Source organism: Pagrus major, chromosome 6, assembly GCF_040436345.1.
Source record: "Pagrus major chromosome 6, Pma_NU_1.0".
In the NCBI taxonomy this organism is placed as follows: domain Eukaryota; kingdom Metazoa; phylum Chordata; class Actinopteri; order Spariformes; family Sparidae; genus Pagrus; species Pagrus major.
In genome coordinates, this window is record NC_133220.1 from 15,403,691 (window position 1) to 15,421,769 (window position 18,079).

At 38.5% G+C, this 18,079-nt stretch overlaps 1 protein-coding gene across 1 annotated transcript; it reads right to left on the reverse strand.

Annotated features, from left to right (window-relative positions):
* Positions 1–5,465: 5,465 nt before the first annotated feature.
* Positions 5,466–13,901, reverse strand: tamm41 (TAM41 mitochondrial translocator assembly and maintenance homolog). The gene is made up of 8 exons (XM_073468268.1): positions 13,533–13,901; positions 12,228–12,410; positions 11,765–11,857; positions 11,353–11,503; positions 10,336–10,481; positions 8,689–8,854; positions 8,043–8,105; positions 5,466–6,393 (listed from the first exon to the last, which is right to left on the reverse strand). The coding sequence occupies exons 1-8, from the start codon at positions 13,668–13,670 to the stop codon at positions 6,302–6,304; spliced, it is 1,032 nt and encodes a 343-aa protein (XP_073324369.1). The 5' UTR covers positions 13,671–13,901; the 3' UTR covers positions 5,466–6,301.
* Between the last annotated feature and the right edge of the window lie 4,178 nt (positions 13,902–18,079).

Sequence of the window (18,079 nt, forward strand, 5' to 3'; positions counted from 1 at the left end):
CGCGGCTGTAATGTAAACCCCACAGATCGTTTGTCCACAGACAGCATGAGAGTCCAGACATGAAAAAGACATGCACCTTAACTCGATTTCTACTGACACACATCTGATCAGACTTACTCTCTTCTTCGTTTGCATGAACAAATGATGCTGCTCTCGACAGAACATCCAGTGGTGTCTCCATGCTTGGACGCCTGTGGGACAGAGGGGAGGGCACGGTGCTGAAAAGGTTGAGGTGAAATGAGAACTGTTGTAGCACTTTATATGAAGGCAAGGAAATAAAACATCCAGAAGAAGGAGAGTTGATTACTGAGTGTTTGTTTATATTTGGCGGGCCCTGCCATCTTTCTTAAGTTATGGAAAAGATGAATATTTTTGAGTTTGTGTTATTACCTCAGTAATGTAATCTGAGTTTTGAATTTCTACTCCAAAACTACACAGTGCCCCTTTAAGAACTGTTTCAAAGGTCTGTTATTACAATCACAAATAAAATCACTACTATTCCTCTAAAGAATCATTTTAAGTTCATGAGTTTTGGTACTTTTTTCGTAGCGTAGTTATTTTATGAATCGGGCTGGAGGACATGGCCTTAAAATAATATCATAGTATTTTTCATGCTATATTCACTACACGATACAAATCTTGATGTTTTGAAATCTTCTGGGGCGACAAAATCAAACATCAGAACATTTTTGACTGAGGGCGGGAATCACAGAGTAACTCACGATATGATACAATTCAAGATATGTTGCCCACGATAATGACAATATCACGATACAGCGTTTCTGCAGTGATCGATGCAGTGCAAGACGATCATCTAATCATCTAATGATACATCACGACATCTGTCAAGCTGAGGAAGAAGAAAAAATACCCCTTAAAAAGGCAAAGTGCAGGGATGATGTATTTGTTCACTGCATTGTGGTGTCAGCTTCACAGATTTTGACATGCGCTGAGCTGAAACGATGTTTAAAAAAGTGACTGTAACTTATCCATGTCCATGTGGGAAATCACTCAAAGTTCTGGAGTTCATATGTTTAAAGGATGGATACAACTACTGAACAGAAAGTTACACCACAGGGAGTCACGAAGTGCACAAAGTTAAACTGTCAGGGGAATCTGTGTAGAGCCCCTGCATGTTTTAATATAAACAGGAGTATTTGGCGCCAGCATATTGATCATCGTATTGCAAGAGAAAGCTGTATGATACATATTGATATTTTGGTTCCAGCTCCTCTAATGTAAGAATCTGCTGCTCTTCTTTATCATATATGAGAGTAAATTAAAAATGATTGAGTTTTGACCTGATAAAGCAAATAATTTTTTAACAAGAACAAACTTTTCTTTGATTTCAAACCTCTTGTCAACTCTTTTTAGACCAAATGATGAATTGATTGAGAAAATAATCATCAGATATATAATTTTAATTGCAGCCCTAGTGTTAAATGTTATTTGCAAATCTACATCAACTGCTTGTGCTAAAAAAACATAATCATAATTAATGCTGGGCAGTTTGTTGTTAATAAATCGTGATATGAGACTATATATCCTCTTATATTTTGGATATTGTTATATCGTGATATGATATACAGTAAAGTGATCTAATTTACTGAACTTACCAGTTCTCCTTGTTTTAGTACTTGCCCTTACCTTCTTAGTCATTATATCCACATGACTGGTGATCAGTTATCAAATATTTCATTGTTTTAAAGGGGCACTATGTAGTTTTGGAGAAGAAATTCAAGCTCAGAATTTTTTAGTTACAATAATAATGAGTGAATAATAAAAAAAATGTCTCCATAACTAAATAAACAGGCTGTTCTCAGAGGACAATAAGGTCCCCAGAACACTGTTTGAAGCTAGAAAGGTGGCAGGGTCTGCCACATATAAAGTAAAACAGTATGAAATGGTGTTGTCCTTTGAGGTCAGTTTGTTTATTTAGATTATTATGTCATGAAAACAAAGAAACATAAATAAAACAATAGTCAATGAAGATATTTCCTTCTGATTGAATGTCTTCCCCCAAAACTACACAGTGCACCTTTAAGTTTTGATGCAGGACTCTTACTTGTATTGTAGCATTTGCTTCACTGTTATTGTCCTGTAGTTTGTTATATTATCTCTGACCTTGCAGCATATGTTTGAGCATTTTTTGGAGCGTTGCTGTCCTACATTGTATCAGGATCCTTCAGTCTATCTGCGCTATGAGAGGTATTTGTGGATAAGAAAAAAACTCTCCAGCGCGCTTCTCTTCCCTCTTTCTGCATTCCTCAAATACCTTTCCCTCGTTTTACCAGGAAAACAGCGTTTTGAGAGAGATCATTAAAGACTACAGCTTCGGACTGACCTGGAGTAAACACTTAGCGTTCATTGTCCTGTAGCTCTGACAACACGCACCGTCTGCGTGGTGCGCGTAAAGACACTTTTTAATGATCCACTCGCGCAAAACTGAAACCAACTCTACTCGCAGCAAGTGCGTCCGCTTTTATTCCCACCAGCCTTTTTTATTTATTTATACCAGCGCTTCCTTGTCGGGCTCGTTGAAATAAAAAGCAAATCACAGCTTTAAGTTGAAGTTAAAGATCGCGAATTGATTTCGGGATATCAGAGTGACAACTACATGTCTCCAAATCCCCCGGAGAGAAAGCATATGGCTAAAGAGGGTTTCTTGACGTGGGAAAGTTTGGGAACCCGCCAGCAGCTCCGCTTCATATCGTGAATGAAATTCCCCCCCTCGTATAAGCAGGCGGGTTTCATCTCAGCCCTGTTTTATATCCAAAAGTGTTCCTTTACGCGCTGGATATTTCACTTAAAACGGCTGATTTTGCGCCACAGGACTAAAAAAAGAAGAAGAAAACGAGCTCACTCTCATCCTCCAAACCCGAAACAATGTCAGTGAGACACAACTTCATGTTCAGCAGCACATACCTCCTTCAAGCGCCACTTTGGTATCGTCCAGTCTGATAGAGTCCACACAGAAAAATAAATACAAACAAAATGTATCCCACAGAGAGTCACAACAAAACAGCCACGGATGGTTTGACGCTTCGGGTACGAGGGGAGACAATAGTAGCAGAGCTGTCGGGACTAACTTGGTTGTAGGCTAAACGAGGAAGAGGAGGAGGAGGAGGGAGGAGGAGGGAGGGAGGGAGGAGGGCAGGAATGCATGGAATGATGGAATTCAGTTCCTAGCAGGTGGTGAAAGTGAAGCGCGCTGATTGGCGGAGGGCTGGAGCGATGATATCAGCATATATTATGATAATAAGTGCATTGCATCACATCCTCTGGAGGTGAGGCTGCTGTCACTGTGTTTATTACTCAGGCAGGCTGACGTGCTGAAACATTTAGGAGGTGATTAAAGACAGCTGAATCCCTTTACTACTACTACTACTACTACTTCAGAAGTGCCTTTGAGCAAGTCCTCATACAGTATTTAATAGGCCATGTTTACACAGGTAAAGCCTCATGATAAGTCCTTAAAAAATGCTTTTTAACATTATTGTGTGTTACAATATAAGTCCTAATAATAGCACCATAAACACGTTTATTGTTAAATTATAAGATATTTATAAGCACTTATAAGAAACTTCACAGATTATAGACTGCTAAAGACCTATTTGTTTACAATAGCATTACAAACACATAGCATGACTTTAATTAATGTACCTATTATGTCATTAGTAAATCTTTACTAAGCTTTATGTTGCTTTTTTATGATAAGACACACTTTATTATGCATATATTAGCAGTTATCTATGCACTTAACAAATAGCTATGCTTTTTAAAAAATATTTAGAAATCCCTCTGTAGCTGTGTACATTGTAGTGTGTTTTTACCCATTTATTACATATTATCTGCTGCTTATAATGCTACATAGGGGGATTTAAGTGTTACTGAAGATGGAAAAACTGAAGAAAAGTAAAAGTATCTTAAAATTGTATTTAATTACAGTACTTGAATAAATAAACTTAGTTACTTTCCATCACTTACAGCTGTGGTTGGTTGTGTTTGGACTCTGTGTGGAATTGCAAAAATGTTGACATGAAGCATGCAGAAAGAAAGGCATGTGTGGTCAGGAAACTGTACACAGTGTACACAGAGTACACAGTGTACACAGACATGATAAAAAATGCAGTAGAGGCTGGTAGATTACTGGTGAGAGGAAAGAGCAGACAAGATTGTACGAGGTGATGTGAGTCTACTTGGAGATGATTCATGTGTCCGTAACTGAAGTCATTCTGCAGTCTGACTCATGATGTAGAGGCAAATAAAAAGGTGGATAAAAAAAGGGAGTGATGGTACCATGAAGTTACTGTCAACACTGACTGCACTCCGATGGAATGAACGACCAGTAGACCTTCATCATTTTATAAGCAACCTCACCACGGCGCTGACCTTAATACTTTTTAGTGATTTTTTCCCCCTTCAGATACGTTGGCTTTGGGATTTTTGATTATGAGAGGGAAGATGAAAGCAACAATGATGTGATGTGATCGACCTTTTTTATGGCCTAATTCTACATAAATAAATGGAACTGTACACTGCCTGTATCTTAAAGGGGAAAAAAAGCTTTTGTTGCTTTGTATTAAAAGTGCAATATGTAAGAATTGGCCACCTCTCCATTTCATATATAGGAGGCAGCATGTCAGCACAGTTACCACTAACTGCACTCTGTACATAGTTAGCTCAGTTAAACGTGCAGCTAGCGGTCCAGACAGAGAGCTCGGAGTGAAAAAGGACTGACCGAGGCTAGCTGTTAGCATGCTTTAATAGATATCTCTGCAACACAAAACATTTACATCTTTGAGACGATGTCAACACTCTTATTTCACATTGAGTGCATTATTTTGCTTCAACTAAAATTCTTACGTATTGCACCTTTAATACTGATATGCGATTGTCTGTTGTTCATGTTTGTACCCCATGACTAGCATGTATTAAGTTATATACAATATGCACTGTTTATATAACAAAAAATAATATTATATTATTATATTATAATATTATAATAAATAAACTAAATTAAATAAACTAACAATGCAGAAAGTTTGGCAAACTTTATAAAAAAACAAAATTTGAAGTTTGCTCTTCATTAATCCGACTGGTTGGAAGAGCGAGAGAAAACAACAATTTGTTGCATTTTGTTGTGTTATTTTGAAAAAGAGGTGATGTGTCATGATTAATGAATAAATCTATTTCATCATCACTTTTAACTAGTGGTTAAGCAAGTTAAGTTGGTGAAGCCAGGTAAATCCTAATTGCTAGATGCAAAAAGACACAAACGGTATCTTCTCCTACTATGACAATTAGCGAAGCTGTAGTGACTAAACTAGAAGGGAAAGTTTGAGCTGTAACTTCAGATGGTGATGATGTCTAATAATGAACCAACCAAACTTTTTAATTCAATATTTTTTCACATTGTGGATTCAAAAATCAATCTACTGGGGAAAATACTAATTCATCATAGATGCTGTTGTATTCATTGTTTATTACTGTCAACTCATTTCTTGTTTACAGCAAGTAATTGTGAAACAATGCATTTTCCCATTGAAGACCTTCAGTTGTTGATATGAAAAGCTCATAACAATAAGGTGGCAGAGAGGTGAAGAGTAACAGATTAACAACGAGGAACATTTTAACAAAATAAATGTGATCCTATTTTTTAACTCTGAATACTGACATAAACAAACGCGGTTAAAAGACGAGGATGAGAAGTGTATGCGTTACATGTAACACCAGTCCACATGTAAACAGTCGTCTCTCAACACAGAGAGGATAATGTAGGAATATCGTTCTCAATTTATGCACTCTTTCAGCATCTTAGGTGTCCATCATCTTTGCTCTTAGCTTTAGCACCATTCACATCGAAAATGCACAGAAACACTTACTCAAAAGACGACATGACACACAAGTCGTTTCTTCATTATACTTGTGGCAAGCTGTGTTCACTCACTGTGTGCTGTGGCTCTAGACATAGCCAATTCAGCAGTTCCTTGCCAGGCACTGTAGTCATTATCCAGAAAGGTCCAGTCTGTAGTATCATTAAATGTCAGCCATAATTCAGTCAGCCTGTTGAAATGTCACCCGCTTTTCTACTACTTTTATGAACTGTGTATAAAGGGCAGTTGTACAGACAGTTCTACACTATTCAAACACAGTCTTTCATCTGGTAAGTGAGGCGATAGCAGAGTGATAGAACCAGAGGCGAGTGTGTGATGGTTCCAGCCACAGTTTGTTTCAGGGTAAAATCAAAGGAGAGGCTGACAGTCATAGAGGAAGACAGACTCCTGGGAGACAGACAGAATCAGGACATCTGTGAGACAGACGGCTTCCTCCTCCAACCCTTCCACATCTTCATCAGTTTCTTTGAGCTGTACGACACCGTCTTCCACAGGCCTGGAGAAGAGCCGGACACACAGAGCACTGAACATTAACAACCACATCAGAAGAAGACCATTTCTGCGTGACAAAAGTTTAAAACACAGGTTAAAGACGTCTAGTTTGTCCAAAATGCTATTACCATTTCTTAAAAGTGGAAAAACTTTCATAGTATCGTCCATTTTTCTAATTAAAAGGTGCAATATGTAAGAATTTTAGCTGAAATTATCAACAGATAGTGAAGAAGTAACAGTTTGGAAGTCATGTCAAAGACATCTATGTTTTGTGTTGAAGAGATATCTACTGAAGTTAGCATGCTAAGCTAGCCCCGGGCCTGAAAACCTCTTTCTCCGTGCTGTCTAAGGCTCCCGTGCTAGCAGTGTAAACATCAACACTCCCCTGGTAGTCCGGCTAGATGCACAGCTAACTGCGCTAACGGTAGCTACAGTAATGAATGTATAAAAAAGTTAGCTAATAAAGTTAGCAGCAGTTAGCAGTTACTCTGGTGAAATGCTGACCCTATTTGTTGGGAGTGTGAATTCAAGGAGGCCAATTTCTTACATATTACACCGTTAAGGTAATAGACACAATGATTAAAGGCCATGATGAAGGAATAGGAAAAGGTTATTCATCTTCTTATTGACAGTTCAATGAGAAGATCAATACCACTGTCATATCTGTACAGTAAATATTAAGCCATCACCGGTTAGCTTTGCTTAGCATGAAGACTGGAAACAGGACATAGCAGGACTCGAGCTTATGGTAGAGCGCTGGACACTTTTGATAAGTGTCGCTCAACATAAAATGACATGTATATTGGGGACGCTGTCATGTTCTTTGGTGCCATGTGATTGAGTAGTGTTACAAACATCGACATGGAGATAGTTCAGCATTCAGCCTCTTCGTCCACAGAAGCAGCTGTCTGTCAGCAGCAGCTTGTGGAGAGCGTCAACAAACTGACTGACAGCAGACATCACTGAGCCAAAATATTTTTTCATGTCAGCTCCATTGGGACAAATCTCCAGTGTTCCTTTTTATTGATTCATTGATTTTATTTCCCAGAGCACTGTAGGGAGTGAGGGGATTCAGCCGCTAACATGCAGACTGGGTGCTGATCAATTAAAAACATATAAAGCTGGATATATGTTGTATTTAGAGAGTTGTCTGTGGATTAGGGGGTAACCAATATGGTTTTATCAGGGCTGATACCGATATAGATTATAAGTAATCCAGGAGACCGATAATTGGAAACGACATTTACAGGAAAAATACAAATCTTAGTCTCAAAGTTGAGAATAGTCAGTGATGGAATGTAAATAGAAAGCAAAAAGTGTTGAGCTCCCCATCATAAATCAGGCTCGACTCTGTCTAAAGGTGACAAAATCCATTGTTCAGCACCTTAAAACCATAAATTGTCATTTCTACACTTCAGTTTTGTAACTGTAATGTAATTAGCTTGAGGTGCTGGTACTTCAAGACAGAGGCAGGCTAGTTGTTCCCGCCTGTTTCTTGTCTTTATGCTAACTCCCAGCAAGAAAGCAAGTGTATTTCCTAAAATGTCAAGCTATTCCTGAAGCCCCAAAATAACCTTTACTGACACAACTTGACAATATATACAGCAGGATTTTGCCAAAATATCAAACAAAGAAGAAAAGAAGAGTGCCTACCAGCTGTAGCAATGCCTTTGATGCTCTGTGTTATACTGGAGGTTTTCACAATAGATGAAATACCTGAGGAGGAACAAAAACATGTTATAGAACAATTAATATCTCATCACTCTGCAATTTGATTTAATGACTGGTAGTTATGGGTAGAGGTTATCAAACAACCTCAAATGAATACAACTGTTTTTTTTTCTCTTTCTGCTTAAATAAACAACACAGTGATGAAATCTGTCCATCCAAAGACTTGTTATGGGTAAACATACAAATTCTGAATGATTTACATTTGCTTCAACATGACTCATCTTGGAGCTGATGGGCCTTGGCTGCCATTAAAGGACATGTTTATTTGATTTACTACTTGTTTATGTATTGTACATTGACTCAGGGGATGTTTTGGCACTGTATTGGCTGTGTTAGTGTGTGACTCCTTCCATTATTCATTTGTCACATAGTCATACCTTATTTTATATTCACCACATGTGATAAGGACCATCATCGGTACTCTCGGATACAGTGTATTTTAATAAAACATCGGGGAGTGATGGCTTTCCCCTTCCATCTACCCCTCTCTCTTTCTCTGCCAGTCGAACCATTATCATGCATCATACCCGGAGAACATATAATAGAGTAAGTTGTCTTCAGTCCGAACCTTGCTGTATGACAGCTCCACAGTCTGGGTCCTGAGCGACCTGCAGCAGGATCTCCTCCACGTCTCGGTTTTTCCCCGGAGGATCCACCAGCTTTGTGATCCTTTGCTGCAGAGTCCGAGGCAGCGCCATCAGCTGGATAAACTGGCCCTCTGGGCTTTTGTCCACCTGCAGGTGCACAATCAAGATACATTAACAAAGACACAATCAGTGGACAGAGGACCAGCAGCAACAACAGCTAACTGAAAACTAACGTCACTGTGGTAAACTCGGCAACAATCCAAGCTTGAGTTTGAGTTTTAAAGCGCATCCTGCCTTTTCCTTGCTGGCTGTTGTTGAGAAAGCAGTCCAAAGTAAAATAGTTAGTGCCTCCATATTTTTCCAATTTTCATCATAACAAAGATAATCCATTCGATCTTCACTTGCTTGGATGGTTGGAGTAGATAAAGACGTCTGTATAGGTTCTTGCAGACAACAACGGCGGAATTGGGGTGTTTTGTTGACCTTCCACATGTTTGTGTTATCGAAGTCAGAAAACAGTAGGTACTGGATGTAGCTTTAGTTCTATGAGTACGTGTTCAGCCATTTAACTGCATGTTATCACAGCCACATTATTTCTGGTATGTTAAAACACTTATGGCAGTTGTGACGTTATTGCAAAATCCAATGTCGTAGCAGAATGCGACACCGGTGACGGTGATGAAACCGAGATACCGCCCACCCCTCAAACATATCTGTGGTGTTCATGTGCTGCAATATCTTGTTATTCAATCACTGGAGTGAGTATATGTGACTTTTTTTTGTGTGACTCATTTCACTAAGTGCCAAACATTTATCCTCAACTGCTTGCCAAAGCTTTTTTCGGGTATTAAGTGAAATTTTAGTGAAATGTTTGACTCAAATCTGCCTTCTGGGTGATTGCACATCAGTCTGCAGCTGGTTCAGCATGTGCGACTTCTGCTGCACTGTCTAATGACGTACAAGGGCACAAAGGTATTTAACATGTGCAGGGCTCACAGTGCACAATACCCCAGAGCACTGTTTACTGCGAAATGTGTTACTCACTCACACACACACACAGACACACACGTATTTCATGATGGTGTGACAATAAGTATTATCTTAGTACAACAGGGAGTGGCGTTAACAGTTAAATAATAATAAAGAGAAGATGTAACCTTACACCACAAAAATGGAGAGGCATATTTCATTCCTGCCATTCAGTGTGTAAATGCAGACAAACCCATGTCTTACATGTTGTACTGGTTAATACTGTGTGTTAAGCAGGTAACACGGCAAAGTGCCAAGTCAGTCACACCCCATTTAAAATGTACTAACAAGGCTGTGAGGACACTCTGTACTGTTCAAGTCAAGCCTGTGTTCCTTTTGAGTTTTGTTTTTGTTCATAGACAAGGCATGACACAATGTCTGTTTATTTTATGACTCTAATTACAAACCATGTGTTTTTGGTAACATTTTTGTAGCCATGTTTTGTTAAAGTTTCAAGGTATCAGATAAAATTTAAGTTCAGAGGATTTTTGACATTTTACGTGTGTGAGGTGAACAGAGGCGTTACTGTCGATATAGCACACACTGTACTACTGTCGTAGGTGTGTGTCCTGTGCATTTGTGTACGTGTCATCTGTTACCTCTAGTTTTCCTTGTTGTGGTTTGTACACCACCTGAGGGCAGTCCCGCAGGATGTTGCTGTACAGAATCCGGAAGTGCTGAATGTTGTCTTTGACGATATTGGCCACCTTGGATTTATCTTCTCCAATCACCATTCGGAAATCCCCTGAAGAGACACAGACAAAATGCTTCCCCTTAAGTTTAATATATTTGCTGTGATAGCTATAGTATCACACTGTAGCAGGAAGGAACTCCTTCTGGTATGAAATTTATGATGGTGACCTAACACTCATTAGCTCTTTGTTCATGACATGACCTTCTGCTTCTGTAGGTCAGGAAACTACATGCTATATCTGAATAAATTCTTCCCATTGGAAGAATTATAACCAAAAAATGAAAAGCCCAAAAACCTGAGAAATGCTATTGCCTTATTTAAGCTGGATCTAGTCTTATCCTTCTGTCTTTTATGTTTGTATTCCCTGTTACTTGTGTTTTTCTGTCTTTGCCGGGTCTTCCTTAGAAAAGAGATTTCAGTCTCAAGGGACTTCCTGGTTAAATAAAAGTTTAACAAATACATATAAACACTCCCACTGTGAGCACATTTTTAGGAAACATTTGTAGGAACAACACAAACAAGAGCATTAATCAAGCTGCTTCAAATCAAACAAATTAGTTCTGTGTCTTGAGGTTCTAGAGCCATCAATCAACAGCAGCCAACTAACTCATAACCTTTCTGATAGATGGATTACAAACAACATCCAGCATGTTGGATTGCATTAATATTCAAAGTGTTTGAACCACACCGGCACGACCGTTTTTTGTAAGAAAGCCACAAGCTTTGATACTGCTAACTCAGCTGTCTTTGAATAACAACGATAAGAAGTGTGTGTGAGCAAAAGAGGAATTATTTTCATATCTGCATCTATAACGCTTATCTGTGTTTACTGAATGTATCAGGTTTTTTTCTTATGCAAAAGTCTTAAAATTGTGTTCGTATTTGATGCGCTCAGTTTTTTGTAGCTGTGCGGTTGAATTACCGGCATAAGAGAGACCGGCTATCTGCAGGAAGAGGTCTTCCTCAGTGAAGCTCTCTGGCAGCATGAGGAAGGAGGCTGTCACAGCACTCTTCAGGTTGGCAACCAGAGCAGCGCGGAGCTTTCCGTTCTCACTCTGCGCCAGCATTTTCACCTGCACGAGAAGCAGCAAAACATGCATGCACAAATATAAGCATGGCTGAAAAAACATTTGTGCACATACACTTTAGTAAAATTAGGAAAAGATTTAAGTGAATAGGTAGTTATTTTGGCACAGTCAACTGTGCAAGAACTACAAGTCATTCTAAATAACTGTTATTGTTATTTGACAATAAACATAATATGTAAAATGTAATCAGATTTATACATCTCAGTATATCTTACTGATCCAAAACAGTGTGATCGTGGTACTGACTGGTTTGTGAAGGCGTCCAGCAACATACATGGTCTTCCAGTGCATCAGGTCATCTATCAGAGCCTCTGTACTAATCACACCATATTTGATTATCTGAAAAGAGGATAAGAAGATTTAAGTATGTGGTTGATAAAGTCAAGCCAGACAAAAACAAGAAAACAAGCTTAGATAAAGTTTTGGAAGCCAGATATGACAAAGTCTGTCCATGCTCGGACCCAGCAGCGGTCTTATATTACTTCTGCCAGTAGCGATTATCTACAGTCAAAACAAACACTAAAGTATTACAAAAGCGGATTCCTGTGAAAAGCAATCACACAGTGAGAAACTATGGCTGTTTAAATAACACGAGAGGAGATTTCAGTATTGAATGAGAAATGAACTGCTTCAGCAAGAAAAAAAGGAGGTGAAAAGAAGTAGAAGGTTGATGTGGAAAAAGATGCAGATACATAAAAACTAAATTTACCCTCCCGTCCACAGGCACCAGTGTGTTGTAATATACTGAAGCCCCGTGTTCATTTTGTATGGAGCTGATCATCGTGGGCCCCAGCAGCTTGAGGATGGAGTAGTGTTTGCGATTCTGCAGCAGATTCATGGTGTGCCACGTCACTGGGTCATCCACCGCAATCACAAAGTCCAGCATGTTCTTCTGTTAATATAAGGGGTAAACAGAATAGGGAACATCACATCATCTCGTACAATGACTTAGGATACAGCTGTAAATTCTAACATAGTAGTCAGTTGTGAGCAATCAATTCAAGTGGCAGTGACTCAGGAGGCAGAGTGGTCGTCCACTGATTGGAAGGTCGATGGTGGTTGGAGTCTGCATGTCAAAGAAGCCTTGGGCGAGATATTGAACTGAAATTTGCTCCTGAAGGCATAGCCAGCGGTGTGTGAGTATGTTTTTGAATCGGTGAGTGATGGCTTGTGTTGTAAACACAACCCAACACTAGAAAATCGCTGTATAAATACAGTCCATTTACCATTTGTTTATCAACTTTTACTGGAATCATATTGTGATGATATAATCACATTGTTCTGTTGCCCAAACTAAGGAAATTGTAACACAAAAAATAACATTGAGTTATGATTGAGATGTGAATATTGTAAGTGTTATTATTTATTCAGGTTGATTTTGGTCGTTGCTCACTACATCTGAGATGTGCATGAAAAAGCATAAAAATGTTGGTTTCTATTATCTGTTATCGTATCGGCTGAAAAAAAATCCATATTGTGCATCCCTGGTTGTAAACAAAAAAAAGTGTTGAATAAAACTCTTCAAACATGCATAACAATAACTTATTATTGTGACATATGTGTGAAGAGTTTTATTAGATGTAATGCATAACATTGTACTGAAAACAACGACGATTTTATGTTACATTTTTGTAAAAGATATTTGGAAAATTGTGATCTTCATATTAACATTCATATTAACATAGAGACACTGATTTCAAACACCCATAGTAATATAGCAGCATTGATTTCTCATATCCATATCAAAAGTTATATTGACTTCAACCACATTGGCTACTTCTTCATGTTTTAAAGCCTAAACAATATAACATTTTTCACTGTTGACTGACTGAAAACAAAGAAAGTAAAGGGAATGCAGCAGTAATAAAGTGATAAACTGGATCATCAGACCTTTTTTACTCAAGCATGTGCAGTTTAAATTGCTAACGATGTGTTAATGTGGTCCAGTTGACTTGAAGTGCAAGTTTAACGTCATGAGCAGAGTTTGGAAACTGGCAGGGCAGCTGTCACTAACCTCCATTTGACCTTGGCTGGTCCCGTGTTGTTTGAAAACGCCAGATCCATAGGCAAAAGCTAAACTGATATCCTGAGGAAACTGTGACAAAATCCTCCTGTAAACCACACCGGTGCCGTGCAAAGCTGGAAGAGTCATTTTGAACTAGCTAGGATAGCTTTCCAGCAACTACACAAGCGTGTTTATCAGCGGGATAACCGGCTAAATAACGTATAAAACGAAGTTGCGGACACATAACCTGTGAGATACATTTCAGACTGAGAGGCTCGATGCCGCTAAACACGACAACAGCCGCTACATCGCACTAAAACTATCAGTTTTAACGTTCAACTGCGTCTTTCAAGTCAGTTTGGGTCAGCGGTGTGTTTGACAGTCGACTAAAATAAACGTCACAGAGTGCGCTGCGAGCTGGGGGCTCATGGGAAATTGAGTCAGAGATGGAAGGTCAGCCACTTCAATCGTTTAACCGCCGTAAAAAAGACGACATACGGATTATTCTGTGAGTTATTGTGTACGTAGTTACTTCTATGAGGGATATAGTCGTTAAATGTCAATTGGAAAGAAAACTGATGCATTTTTATACTTTGAAGCAAACTCTTACATTTTATCAGCTCTAAGTTTAGCCAGCAGAGGGTGGTTGTCGACCAAGTTTAGCCAGGTGAGCATGAGGTAAGTCTGTTTTCTATGGTGCGTTAGAGATGCTAACTGCAACAGTCAGTATTTACTGTGTTATACAGTGTGAAAGTACTATCAAAAGAAAAAATATACATACAATCTATATATATCATGTATATTTCCATCTCTATTGACTTAATGCATTTATCTTACAGAAGTTTATCATAACTGTGAGATAATTTGAATACAATAGAAGTATTCAATGATTGACTGTAACTACATACATTTACTCAAGTGCTATACTTAAGTACAATCTTGAGGTACTTTTACTTTACTTGAGTTTTTTTCAATTTCTGGTACTTCATACTTTCACTCCACTACATTTCGGAGGCAAATATTGTACTTTTTACTCACTGCATTAATTTAAAAAAAAAACTTACTTGTTACTTTTCAGATTACATGTTGCATCAGAGCCAAATGAGTGCGTGTTTAAATAAAAAAAAAACACTGATTCCAATAATTAAAGAAATGCTGAATATTGGATCTGATATTTGTCTAGGCCGATGATTTAATGACCCATAGTATACAGTACATACATACATACGTGTAAATATATGTTTAATATATGTGTACTTTTGATACTTAAGTCCATTGAGTGACTTTAATAATATAACATGATAGCACATTTTCTTTTCTTTGTTTTTTGTTTTTGTGAGAATAGAACAGACGGCATAAAAGTTGGGGCTGGTTATTCAGTGAGGTTTGTTTTCAATTTTCTGTTTTGTCTAAAGTTCGTATTGCATTACATATCTTGTAAAAGATACATAAGAATTAAACCATTCTGACATGATAATGATGATTTCTGCTGTCAGGATCCAGACCGTCATATTTAGCAGCAGTGTGCTGGGCTTGAAGTTCTGGAGAAACTGTGAAAGAAAAGCATATACTGTATTTAAACATCACTTTATACTGTATTTGACAGCTTGTTAACTCTCATTTTGCTTTAAACCAAATGCTTAAAAGAACATTTGTGAAAGTGAAATTAATCTTGACTGTGAGATTCAGTTTAAAATACTGCAGCAGCACTAAAAGCCAAAAAGCTTGTGAGGCCATCATCAGTCTTCACCCCTGCAACAGTTGCTTGGCTTATTGGCCCGATGCTCACATCTATTTGAATTAATTAATATTGAATGTAGATTCATGACAGTTAGCAATATCTCTGCAGCTCATTATGGGATTGTCAAGAGCAGGATAAATATTATCTTCTCCATAATTGCCGAGAGCCATCTTTCAGCCAAATGAATATTAATAAGGTCACTAAATCCTCCTGACGAACAAGCTCACTCACTCTTTGCCTTAATTCAGGAACAGTAAAGCACCAGTAGGAATAAAATGGTTATTTGTTCATCCTATACTGCATCATGTACATCGAAATAACGCTTGAGATTATGACCCTAGAGACCTACTTTAGCCCATATGCTTTCTGCTAGCATCCAGCTTTTTCTTCCTGCCTACAATTTATTATCAGTGTGGTTTCCTTGGATAGGGATGGAACAATATATGTTTTTATTGCGAAATGCAATAAAAAAACACTCATGAGAAGTTGATCAAGGTGAATTTCCAGTATTGGGATTTTGTGAATCGGAAATTATCTTCCCTTGATTCAAGTCTGGCTATAGTCTACATGGCATTTCAGAAATTGAGAAAAATAAACCCTATTTTAAGATTGTGAATTGTGATTGTGATTAATGTGATATTATTACCGTTTTGTCCATTTAGTCTATTCCAGTTTGCACCATTCTGAGTGATTCATTAGTTTTCATTAGTCATTAATGTATTACAGTGTGCTCAGTTAAAAAAGAAAAAATGAACATAAGTAGAGAGGGCATCTTTGTTTACAGACGATGCTACAGTGACTAATAAAACAACAACAAGGTTGAGTTATAACAGTGAAAGTTATTAGTGGATCAATTCATTATTCATTTAACATCCTTTTTCTTCTTCCAGACTTTGTGTCTGACAAAAACAAAATGCAAATGCACCAATTTCAAAAAGCGTAAAAGGTCTTAATCAAGCGTTGGCATACGCTTGGTATGTCATATCTAAAGACATGGTGCCATTTAAAATAGCTGGAGAGCCTGGCTTTTCAAACCCCAGAAAATGGAGAATCAACAAAGAGCAATTAGTGTTCATCACTACAGATAATGCTGCAAATATGCAAAAGACGCTGTCAGAGCCTGCTGCCACCCTGTCGAGGGGTTCTTGAGAAAGAGAGTTGAAGGCTAAGCAAGCCCCTCTGGAGCTGCGACTGAAGTCATTTATCCATGATGTGGTTATTCAGTGAGGATCAACATATCACCCCACATACCCCCCTTTGATACATCTTACTTTATATAGTATGTGAATATATAATGAACAAAAAACAGATAATAATATTGCTAACAATTGTTTTTGTTGTTGTTTGCATGTGTGTGTTCTTTTGACAGGTAAGCCAGAGGTTAAGATTTGTCTCTTCCATCCATTGAAGCAGATGAGGCCTCATTGCTGTGGTTGAGTGGTCATGCAGGAGATATGCCTCAGCTTTCCAGGGCAGCATAAAGGCTTCTACACATACCCACCACCAGTGTTCCCTCCGAGAATTTTTTGTTCCAGTGGGCAGATTCTCACACCTCAACTAGCACAACCAAAGCCAAAAAAAACTGAACATGCTGATTTTTTTATACTTGCACTTCAATCTTGAAAAGGACCATGGCTAGGCACATCTCGCTCTCTAGGCCAGAAGTCTTTAATGTTGGATAACTGTATTACTTAAGTCAGGGGTAAATAATATTTATGCAGATGATGAAATTGTTGTCTGTACCATTTGACATAATGGCAGATACGTGAAAAATGTCCTGGGCTCTGTGTCAGTTAATGCCTGATCAGTGGACACCTTTTGAACTACTAAGTAGTTCCAATGAAACTATCTGTTACTGGAACACTCATTGTAATAATGAGTGACTTCAACATTACTTTTAACCTAACTGGAGAATATGACAACTTTAAAGACTGGGTTGCCACTGAAAAAGGGGAAATTGAAAAGAGAAGGAAGAAATGGCACAAGGAGGTAACACCAAGAGGATAACATCTAAAAGAAGATGATGAAGATGGGATCAACACAACAACAACATCGAAATGGGCAGTCAACACACTGAGGGACTTGAACGGATGCTCTGAATGAGACCCTGCAGGAGTTTTATGCCACTATCCAGTCCACCAATGCAAGAGAAGAGCAGCCTAAGGAGTCTGAGGGCTGGTGTAAGCCATCGTTTAACTAAATTCAATGTCATGACGGAAACCAGACTCAAGACCGGAAATGTGCTGTTTAAAGCCACACTTGAACATTACGGGACAAGCTGTAAAGATTCCAGCCTCCACTATGCCCCAGATCGCTGAGTCTGACCATCAACTAATTAGAAATTCCACTGCACTGTCTCCCCATACACCCCTTGGCCGGGTAAGCAGAGTCTGGCTTGACATCCATTTGTGTTTAGCTTGGCGTGAAAGGGAAGGCAACTGGGAGCTAACCATGGCATCTTTCATCCTCCAGTAAGATGAAGATGGGGTCGTATGTGTCAGTCTGGCGCCAATCCAGAAGAACAGAATGACCCAGAAGAGGAAAGCCTAATGTTTGCCACTGTGTACAGTTGCAAGTTTTAAGAATTATATATCCAAATGTCCATCAGATGCCAACTCTTTACTACCTCCCCCTGAAGTGAGCTGAAGGTAAGTGCAGACTTGGATGATAATTCTCTGTTGGCCTATCTCTATGAGACAATTTCTTTTTCCATTGTTGATGTAAAACAATATGAAAAATTATGACAAATGTTCTTTAGAGCTGTTTTAAACTTGCAAAACATTGACCCATCAACACCTTGTTAGCAAACAGTCAC

Coding starts and splice junctions, on each gene's coding strand:
- tamm41 (XM_073468268.1), bottom strand. CDS start 13,670: ATGACTCTTCCAGCTTTGCACGGCACCGGTGTGGTTTACAGGAGGATT. Junction 8,106..8,688: donor TGGAGCTGTCATACAGCAAG/GTTCGGACTGAA, acceptor GTTCCTCCTCAG/GTATTTCATCTATTGTGAAA. Junction 6,394..8,042: donor CAAAGGCATTGCTACAGCTG/GTAGGCACTCTT, acceptor GCTCTTCTCCAG/GCCTGTGGAAGACGGTGTCG.